The 11,145-nt window shown below is 35.3% G+C and overlaps 1 protein-coding gene across 1 annotated transcript; it reads left to right on the top strand.

The window, feature by feature from the left end:
* The first annotated feature begins 3,588 nt into the window (after nucleotides 1-3,588).
* LOC125271022 (b(0,+)-type amino acid transporter 1-like) lies at nucleotides 3,589-10,744 on the top strand. The gene is made up of 6 exons (XM_048194953.1): nucleotides 3,589-4,494; nucleotides 4,706-4,839; nucleotides 4,982-5,111; nucleotides 6,231-6,355; nucleotides 6,775-6,862; nucleotides 10,355-10,744. Exons 1-6 carry the CDS (start codon nucleotides 3,784-3,786, stop codon nucleotides 10,583-10,585), a joined length of 1,419 nt encoding a protein of 472 aa, XP_048050910.1. The 5' UTR covers nucleotides 3,589-3,783; the 3' UTR covers nucleotides 10,586-10,744.
* The last annotated feature ends 401 nt before the right edge of the window (nucleotides 10,745-11,145 follow it).

Here is an 11,145-nt window from a genome sequence, read left to right as displayed (position 1 = left end):
GATCGAATATTTTGGAAGTGAAATCTGAAAAGTGAATAGGATTCTTGAATTTTTGATAATGAAAATCTGTTTTTGAACTGAAATGTTCATTGCTTAAATATACAACCATGTTGAATTTAATGCAAGACTTAAAAATTCAATGCATTAAAATGCAAGCACAGTTAATGCAATGGATTTTTTTAAAATGATTGTAATTCAACAAGCAATTCAATGCATTAAAATGCAAGCACGGTTAATGCAATTCATATTTTTTTCAATTATTGTAATTCAACAAGCTTTTTTAATTCAAAAACATTTGGCATTAAATTACTTCCATATTAATGCCTCGTTCTATTTATGACCAAGCAGCACTTGCAACGTCTAATAGGAAGGACAAATGGATTTGCAACGGTTGCTTTGTCAAGCCCGGTGTAGAGAGTTTCTCGCTGTGTGACACGGTAAGATGCGACAATGTTAGAAACTGTGTTGGTATTGAAAAAAGAAAAGTATCGAAAATAAGTGAGGAATCGATTCTTGGATTTGATTCTTTCGATTCCAGAAACAGGATTCGGAATTGATTCCAAAAAATCCGAAATCGAACAGCCCTAGTTCGCTGTGTTCTGTGTAGCATGCAATTTGTGTTTATATCAGCGGCATGCTTTCTTGTTTTATCTTGTGCTGTGGCTCATGTTTTTCATCATGAGCCACAGCACAAGACACGCAGCTCTCACCGGCTGCATGTTTGTGTCATGTTTTGTTTGAGCACATGGAGCACAAACATATATGTCATGTTTGTTTATATGTGCCATGTGTTCTCCTGCTTATTGTCTTTACCTAGCACTTCATGTTATTTGATTTTTGGCTGTCCTTAATTTAGGGTGACCAAACGTCCTGTTTTCCCAGGACATGTCCTGTTTTCACATCCTGTCCTGGCTGTCCTGGTTGTTTTTATAAAGATGAAAATGTCCTGGTTTTCATTGTTTTTCATTGGGCCATTAAATTTACCGGTGTTACGAGACTATTCATATATTAATAATGCACGTGCAACTGAGAATATTAGTTCAGATTGTATCTCAAGACATTAGTGGATTATTCCATAAAGGTAACTATATTCTCAGTGTCGCGGATTCCTATCTGAATTTGTGTCTTTGGTTATAGATAGTATTTTGTAATATAACAATTTTCTGTCCAGACAGAGGAGGCATAGGCCTAACTTTAAATGTATTGAAATTACAAGACATCTTTGAGTAAATTTCGAGTATCATTTGAGTATCTCATCGCCAGGCCGAGTGTCCTGGTTTTCGGTAATCAAAATATGGTCACCCTACCTTAATTGTTACCTGCTTTGTTTACTCTCCTATTTATTTTCCTTGTGTTTGCAGTCCTGTGCCAGTTCGTCATCTAACGGTTGAGTTTTTCCCCACGGGGTACTTTTGTTAGTTAGTTTTTTTGTTAAATAAAACCATAACTCTGCATCTTGCTTTCTCAAGCCAACTTAATTTGATACATTTATCCACCCTGATTGCAATTTAGACTTTGAGGCTGCCAGACAGTTCCACAATATTACATTTATTCCACTTTTTCCACTATTTGATGATAATTATATTTTTTTCTAACACTCTCCTTCAGCAATATCATTATAAAGTCCGTCTATCAGCCTGATTCAGGTAAGCACCATTAGATATCTCTCCCACCTGAATACTAACTCTCTTACAAACCCTTGGCCTGTTAGCTCATCAGCCTTGGCCTTTATGTAGGCAGCACTGTGCAAGCTGACCCTTGATTAGAAATTATTCCTGGGCTGTTTATATGTGTATGACTTACACCTGTTTACCCTGGCCTGTTCACTCAATATGTATTATTCTGGACTGCTTATTAGTATTTGGCCCTTGTCTATCGTTTGTGGGGTTGTTATATTAGTTGTTTTCACTCTTGGTGCCATCACTTTGCACATTTTGTATGCCATCCTTATTTAACATGTCAGGGGCTGTATTCACAAAACATCTTAGCTAAATGTAACTCCTAACTTGTCAATTTATGAGAAACTCTTAAAAATAATGGCTGTGTCAGTCCTAATTGTAGGACTCCTAAATTTTTACGCCAAGGCTACAATCAGACTGTCAGTCCAAATCCAATTTTTGAGCATATCCAATTGTAATCTGATCAGATTTAGCGTGAAAGGCAAAAAATCACATGGAATGCGATTTTTACAAATCTGTTTAGATCTACAGTCAATCTTTTTAGATCAGATTCCAATCAGATACACAAATAATCAGATTTGCACTGACAGTGTGAGCGCAGCCTAAGAGTATTTCACAAAGCATTTTAGCACTAAAACCAACTCCTAAATCCATGAAAAGTTAGGAGTAGTCAAGAAGAGGACTCCTTGAGTCACTAAGACCAAATCACAAACAATCCTAAAATGGCCGTTGCTGGAAATCCGCCACAGCAATCTGCCCAAAGACACTGACACCATTGAGGGAATATAAAGCCTTGGGTGCTGAACCTTTTCTTCATAAATGCAATAAAATTTTTGATTTATAGATTTTAATCTGCAATGACATAACATACATGTTCATTTATGTATGGCAATATGCATTGAATGATGGAGAATAAAACATTGTGGTCAAGTTGAAAATAATGTCCTATCATCTGCACTGATAGCCTTGTGGGCTGACAGCCAGTTTGGGTGACTAGATTTCGAATTTCGATTTTTGGACGATCTTCGACTTTCCCGATCCCGTCCCCATCCCCGTCCCTCTCTCACTCTGATTCCAGTCTTCTTCCTGTCCTCATAATAAGAAAGCAAAAACACCAAAAATAAATCTTTGAAAATAAATAAGAAAATAATTTCCTATTACCAGTGGCAGTTGTATTCACATGTTCACACTTACAAATGACTGAATAGAGTAAAAGAGTAAAATAAGCATATCTGGTGTGCTGTCCCAGGGGAGGCTCCGAGCTTGGAATTTAGCCCAAACCCAAAAGATCTGGAAAAAGAGGAAGTGGCCAAAAGATTAGAAAAGATAAATTTTAAACCACTAGTAAAGAAAGGCATACTCCTGAAGGTAAAAGCTTTACTACTAAACTGAATAATATATTCCAACCACAGAATATTATTCAGTTGTTGCAACAAGTGCCAAAATATACTTTTTAAATAATTGAAATAAACAGGCCATTCTTTAACAAACACATTATTCCTGTATCAGATTATTAAAAAAGAATATTAAATTTATATATATATATATATATATATATATATATATATATATATATATATATATATATATATATATATATATATATATAGGTTATAAAATAAAATACTGATAAAATAAATTCATGAAGCATGTCTTTATCCTTATTCAGATCACTCATGAAACACCTAACTATTTCATTGTGGTGCAATCTTTCAGAAATGATTATACAGATCTGTTGCTTGATGATTTATTTCATAGCAGTTGAACAGTCCTACATCAGAATTATGTTAATTAAATGTGTTGTCTAGCCCTAGAGTTGTCTAAGTGTATACCCTGCTGAATTATCAAGTAAAATTCTATAAACTGTGTGCATTGGCACAACTGATTACAGAGGTTACACAATGTTATTCATCAGGCAGCACATATAATATATCTGCAAGAAGATAACAGTCTATTTGTAAATCCAATATATTGTGAAGCCATGACAACTTGTTCTGCCAGTGTAGTTAATATTGAACAAGAACTTTGATCTTGTTGAAGCATTTCTCTTTCTTCATTTCATCCTCTTCAGAATCAAAGCTCTGCGGCACGACATTTCAGCACAATGAAAAATATAAAAAACGAAAAGCTGACTTTAAGACGGGAGTTGGGGCTCACCAGTGCTGTCTCTTTGGTTGCAGGCATCATGATAGGTTCAGGAATTTTTATGTCTCCACAGTTTGTACTGGTGTACGTTGGGAGTTCAGGGGCGAGCTTGATCGTCTGGGCAGTGTGTGGTATAGTATGCATGTTTGCTGCTTTCTCATATGCTGAGATGGGAACCATTATCAGAGAATCAGGGGGCAACTACATCTATATCCTGCGAATTTATGGACCTTGTCCTGCATTCTTTGTGGCCTTTACAAACATGTTTGTGATGAGGCCATTTGCGACTATAGCTGGTTCTCTGAGCTTTGCTAAGTATGTTGTGGCACCATTTTACCCAAGCTGTACACCACCCATACTAGTGGTAAAGTGTATCGCCGCAGCATGTATCTTGGTGATTGCAACTATCAACATGTTAAATATACGTTTTACCATGGCGACTCAGGTGGTCTTTATGGTGGCCAAATTTGTAGGTCTAATGATAATAGCTATTGGAGGAATAGTAACACTTGTACAGGGAAACTATGGAAGCCTCTCCAACCTAGAAAGTGCCTTTGCAGACACAAAGCTTGGCATTAGTACCGTTGGAATGGCACTATATCAGTGCCTGTGGTCGTATTCTGGGTGGTACAACTTAAACAATGTTACCGAGGAGCTGAAAAGACCAGAGGTGAGATTGAGTTCTGCAATGTTATGATTTTGACAGTGTTGACATAGCAGATGAAGTGAAGTATTAAAGACTTAAAGTAAGAATATTAGTATTAAAATAAGAATGTCATTATATGATTAAGGTGATAAATGTGGAGATGTCTCATAAAACTGCTAAATTGTGTTGTTTATCACTATAATAATCTCATTAATGAAGTGATTTTGTCTTTCAGGTGAACCTGCCACGGGCCCTGATGATTGCTATTCCCATGGTAACGATCCTGTACCTGCTAGTCAATGTCAGTTATCTGGTAGTTATGACACCCTCAGAGATGATTTCCTCCAGTGCAGTAGCTGTCACTTGGGGGTAAGGTTCTGAGCGCTATTCAGTTTATCTAGATAATATAATTGTGTGATTTAGCGTAATGTGCCCAAACCCATTAAAAAATGTTATATTCTTAGGATTTTTGTTTTATGATGTGTAAGCACTTATTTGTTTCTTGCGAAAGGAATAAAGTATTAGGAGGATGGGGCTGGGTGATGTCCGTTGCTGCAGCATTCTCAGCCTTTGGTTCTCTAAATGGATCTTTTTTCAGTGGAGGACGAGTGTGTTACGTAGCAGCAAGAGAGGGACACATGGTAAGAAAAATTGCCTTGAAAATAACTGAAAATAGTAGGGGTCAAATCAGTCGTTTGACTATAATGCAGAATTCCTCACACTTTGTTATATTTTAATAATCAAACATATTAGTGTGGTTTCAGGAAAAGTTGGGCAAGTTAGTTTTTAATATTGATAAATTGCCTTTTAAATATAATTAAATGCATCATTCATTAATAATTGCCACAAAGACCTTTGGACATTGTTAACTATTAAAAAGTTAAATATTAAAAAATGGTGTGTTCCAGTATTTGTTTTCAAACGATACAACATTAACAAGTGCGAGACAGAGCAAATGCGGGTTTATGTTAGACATGTGCCGGTTTATGGTAATACGATATTTTAAAATTTATTTATTTTAAAATGTAATTTATTCCTGTGATGGCAACACTGAATTTTCAGCATCATTACTCCAGTCATTACTCCTGTCACATGATCCTTCAGAAATCATTCTGATATATGCTGATTTGCTGCTCAATAAACATTTCTTCTTACCATTATCAATGTTGAAAACAGATGTGCTGCTTAGCATTTTTGTGGAAATTGTGATACTTTTTTCATGATTCTTTGATGAATAGAAAGTTCAGTGAAAAACATTTATTTGCATTTATTACATTTATTTATTTATTAAATAAATGCACCTTTCCAGCACCTTTTGTGCTTGGACCCCTAACTATATCATTAAATCTTAAATAAGCCTCTATGATTTTAAAATGATGATTGGATAGAAATAAAGAATGTATTGTTCTAAAACCTGTATGTCAGACTTCTAAACCAATTTTACAAACTGAAAAAATGCTTGTTCAAATGACTTAATTGAAATGAGCTAAAGCAACACAATTGTTATACATTTTGTGCTAACTTAATTTCATTGAGTTCAGTCATTTAAAATTGAAGTTTACTTAATTTGTGTTGGGTTTACATGAATGATTTTTGTTGCATTAACTAAAACTGGGCAGAGGTTTTTTAGTTCTCAGCATGCTTTGCATATGGCTAAATCAGAAATTAAGTGTTATTTTGTGTGTGTTTGAGTGAAGGGAAAGGCCTTTTAATGTTTAATGTTCAGTTATGTTTGATCAAAAATGTTCCTTTTCTTTCAGCCAGACATCCTGGCCATGGCTCACATGCGCAGACGTACTCCCTCTCCAGCCCTCATTTTCAACACAATCATTTCTCTTATTGTTCTCATTCCGGGAGACTTCCAGGGCATAATCAACTTCTTCAGGTATAGTGCCTGAATTTGCATAACCTTTCTGCATTAGTTCAGTTCAGTTTTACTCATCTCTTAGGAAAATTTGTTTGCATAGGTGCCACACATCACGTTGACATGCATATCTTAGTACTCCATCAAACATTTAAAACAAAGAGATAAATATAATATTCATCTTTTTTAACAAAACGTCCTTTAAAAATATCTTGAAGCATTATCTGTTGAATTCCGATTTTTCTGTTTTTCTTAAGAAAAACAGAAGCTTCAGCTCATGGAAGCATGTGAATTAATGCGACCCTGATCACATGTGCATAAGCGTGTTCTGAAGATTATTGGAGAATTTTTAATTTGGGCCATGATAATCCGAAATCTCCTTTTCACAAAAACTATTTGGCCAGAATTGTTTCTCTAACATTATTCCATTTGTTTTCTAGCTTTACTGCCTGGTTCTTCTATGGGATGACATTATCAGGTCTTCTGTATTTAAAAATCAAGAAACCTGAACTTCCCCGGGCAATTACGGTGAGAACACCCATTCCTGATCCATTCATTCATTGCAAATGTGTGTTATTGTGTTTACCTGAATGTGGGAAATTCAAATCATCTGCTATACTGGGCAAAAAGCCTTTAGATGGTTACATGCTTCACAATGGAAGCTTTTTCCCTGAAGGTACTCATGTATGGACCACTGCCCTGAAAAATAGTGAATGAAGGCATCTTGCATTGTTCTGCCTTTTCTTTGTACTTCAACTCACAAGTTACTGCATTTTAAGTTGTTTCCAGTTCATTATTTGGTTGCAGGGCTTTTGCATATAACCATTTTGAATAACCTAAGTAAAGGGAAGGAAGGGTAAAAGGAAGGAAGTGGGTGAGAGGGAACATATGTGTGGGAAGGACAGGACAGAAAGAAGCTTTCCCGCGTCTACACTCAGTGGGTTATGGAGACAGATGCCCGTATGCTAAACACTGTCTTTGTATTGTCTGTATCTCAGAAGATCAAAGTATCTGAGGATCTTCCAGCCTTGCACTCAAAATGAATTACTTGTTTGTAGAACAGCCAAGATATGACTTTTAACACTTTAAACAGTGGTAACCTGCAAATATTGACTTAAAGAGTTAACAATCAATTTTTACCTGATTTAAGCCATAAAAATGTTTTGTTGATATAAAATGAAATCTATTTAGATTTATTCAGTGATGTTAAATACTACTTTTGACTTGAATAAAACCAGTTAATTTAGGCTACGTTCACACTGACCATTTCAAAGTTTGGGGAAAACCATTTAAAACAAAAAATGATAACTTTCCAGCAGCTGAGTCAGTTTATTTTATTTGACAGTTTAACACAATCAATGACAAAGAGATAGAAAATTAAATTCTTTAAGAGTGCGGCGAAATAGAAAAAGGCATAACAGCTGTTAAAAATAACATTACTATCAGAAGTCTTGTGTCATCATAAATACAAGTGGTCCAGTTTTCCAAATCTGGCTTGCATCAGACCACTGCCTCTTTTCCTACAGGTTCCCTGAATATCTGAAAAAGAACGCATGATGTTACTTTAGAGCAAGTCAATTCAGTTGTCAAACATACAGTCACATTTAAGAATGTTAATAAGTTATACACAATATAATTCACTTTTTATAAACTGTTAAACACAGAATATTCATTATTTATAACACTTCAATAACACTATAGGAAGGTGTCCAATCTTTCCACCCAAGTTTATCTCCAGCTCTAATCAAACACACCTGAAACAGCGAATCAAGGTCATTAGGATCAATGAAAACACCAGACAGGTGTGTTGAAGCTAAACTCTGCATGAAGAGCATTAAACACTTCTGTAATTATTGCCATTACAAAAATCTCAGTTCATTTTCTGTGAAACTGCATAGCAGTCAAGTAATAAGTTTTTTTTTTTCTTTTTTTTAATGAAAATTTCTTTAAAGCTGCAGATTCACCTTATGTAGACCTTAATCTGTTTAAATATCACAAAATAGTCATGTCAGTCACTCTCTCAAACACGAGGTGTAGTTTTTGTGTTTGTGTTTCAGTGAGAACAGACTGAATTGAATGGAGCTCAGTTACATTCCTCAAATTTAATAGGGGTTATGCGCAATCTAACTTCCGTATTCTGTAAAACAGATCAGATCGCTTCCGGTTCAGGTCTTTTGTATGTGCTTCATGAAATAAATTAGCTGTTTATTCAAAATAACTTAAAAGGAGCAAGCTAAGATGAGCATAACTGATGTCCCCCGCATATGTAGATTGATATTTAAAAGCTGTTTTAATTTTTCTTCCTCACACTAACAATTAGATATTTAATAGAATAAAAGACATAACAATGTGAACTAGGTAGTTTCTCTAATTACCTTAAAAGTCCATATATGCCTTCAGTTCATACTGCTATTAACACTTTCTCTGACAAGCTACAGCTACAACTCAATTAACAGGAGAGTGCTTCTCATTTTTTTAATTGTCCATCCTCATCTGCCTTCATTCCTACTAAAGGAAAGAAGGAAAGGTGCTCTGTAAGCATTGAGTAACATATGCAATACATGTGCTATGTGTAAAGTATAACATTATTGCTCATGTTCATGTCACTTGCACTTCAAAAAATGTTATTGGAACTTAAATCATAAAATTCCTAATAAATATTAGTTAAGCAAGATGCATGCACTTTTTAAGAATATAGAAAAGTGGATGGTTTATTCAAACACTTTATTAACTTTTTAAATAATTATGTCGTATTAGATTCAGTAACAATTAATTAAATGCAAATAACAAGCACAAAAGAACATAGAAATAATAAGAAAGATGCACCATTGTTTTAAACCCAGAGTCAGGTGGTTCAACAAACAACACTACTGTATATGATGCACCTGTGTTTTCTCTCTAATAAGGAAGCATCAGTTAGATTACTGAGAAGTAAACAGATCCAAAATGGGCTTATACCAATCAGAGTACATTTTCAAAGTACAATTGGTGTTTTTCAACCATTTTTCAATAGACTTGCTAAAATAATGAGGGCCACCCCTAAACCAAGCCCCCAGTGGATTAGAGCAAATCGGGTAAAAGCCCATTGTGGTTTAAAAACGCCCCACTGATTGAGAAACACCCACTAGTGTTCTGCAGAGATACAGACCTGATCTTGTGCTCATCAACTACAAATCATGGTTAGTTCAATGTCACTGTCTTCGCCCATGTGTGCTGTCGACTTTCATCAAAATTTCACTGCTGATCCAACATACATTAAGCATTGAAATGTCAATCTCAACCAAAATGATGGTTTGAATCAAAACTCAACATTGTATCAATGTCGCCATGCTATCTGGGATCACTGTTCTTCACTGACTACCTTCACTTCACTTCAGTGACTCCCATGAGCACAGAATTGTGACAAATGTTGCTCTAGAGTGACATAAAAGTCGCATGAATTCCGATATGCATGAATTCCAATATTGCTTACACGGTCTGAAAATAGCCTTAGATTTTACCACTTTAGGTTACCTTTTTTTTTTTAATATAGACTTATCAAATGAAGTCTATGATTCAAAAGTGTGAATAAAAAGATACAAACTGCGCAAGTGCATAACCAGCGTGCAAGTGAATGACAGTAGTGTGAGCACAGTGACAAAGCTCACACATAAAATGTAAACCTGCAGAATTAACAAATCACCCTGGTGTGCTAAAAAATGTAAGAATGAATGAGAATATACTTCAGACATATTTTACTCATAAGAATTTCTAGGGGAGCCAATAATATGGTCAACATGCATTGAAGAAAAACATGTATTTCATAATGTGAGTTTCAATTGTTTTACTTTAATGAAAAAGGATAAACAATGCAGATTTATTTTCACAGCCACCTTTGCTATTTATTTATTTATTTATTGGTTATTTGAACTGGATTTTAAAGTAACATTGTGTCTTTTCCATTGGGCAATATGACATGATAAACCTTGACAGAGAAACAAGTTAACATTCAACAAATGTCTTTCTGTGTACTCTTCCAAGGTACCCATAATTATTCCCATCCTGGTGTTGCTGGCCGCAGTGTTCCTGGTGCTGGCTCCCATCATTGATGACCCTCAGATTGAGTACCTCTATGTGATCCTCTTCATATTGAGCAGCTCTGTGGTTTACATCCCTTTCATTCACTTCAAGCTGTTCCCGGGATTATTAAATAAACTCACAGTCTTCCTACAACTTTTCCTAGAGGTGGCACCAACTGCCAAAAACCTGTAATGCTTATGGAACAGGACTGTCAGATTCATTGCATTTTAAATTCATAATGTTACAGGCTCTCGCAATACTAAATGTAATATGTGTGATATATAAAAGAGAAAAATAAATTAATCAATGAATTCTATTCTTCTAATCTATGTAATATAATGATATATGTAATGATCACTGTTTTTAATGGGTATAATCTGAATAATAATGTTACATAATGTTAGTAACAATGTTAATTAGTTAAAGGGTTATTTCACCCAAAAATGAAATTTCTGTCATTAAGTACACAGTTGACGCAGTGCAGCGCTTCCGTGTTCTACGTCAAAACTCTTGACTCTGAATTGGCCGGCTCCTGCATCAGTATCACACACGTGTCGTGCTGCTCACGTGATCAGCATCGGCCAATACTGAGCCGGCTTTCGGACATAAACACAGAAGCACTGCACTGCGTCAACTGGTACAAGACTGACAGGGGGGAGAGAAAAAAAATTTGAATAAAGTTTTGTTTTAGCACATAAAAAGTATTCTCATGGCTTCATAACATTAAGGTTGAACCACTGCAGTCACGTTGA

This window comes from Megalobrama amblycephala, linkage group LG7 (genome assembly GCF_018812025.1).
Source record: "Megalobrama amblycephala isolate DHTTF-2021 linkage group LG7, ASM1881202v1, whole genome shotgun sequence".
NCBI classification, from domain to species: Eukaryota; Metazoa; Chordata; class Actinopteri; order Cypriniformes; family Xenocyprididae; genus Megalobrama; species Megalobrama amblycephala.
Note: the sequence above shows the minus strand (reverse complement) of the source record. Positions and strands in the feature narration are given on the sequence as shown.

What these genes read in the sequence shown, in the direction of transcription:
- LOC125271022 (XM_048194953.1), top strand. Translation starts at nt 3,784, where the DNA reads ATGAAAAATATAAAAAACGAAAAGCTGACTTTAAGACGGGAGTTGGGG. An exon ending in AGGAGCTGAAAAGACCAGAG is followed by an intron (nt 4,495 to 4,705) that starts GTGAGATTGAGT and finishes TTTGTCTTTCAG; the next exon opens with GTGAACCTGCCACGGGCCCT. An exon ending in GGCATAATCAACTTCTTCAG is followed by an intron (nt 6,356 to 6,774) that starts GTATAGTGCCTG and finishes TTTGTTTTCTAG; the next exon opens with CTTTACTGCCTGGTTCTTCT.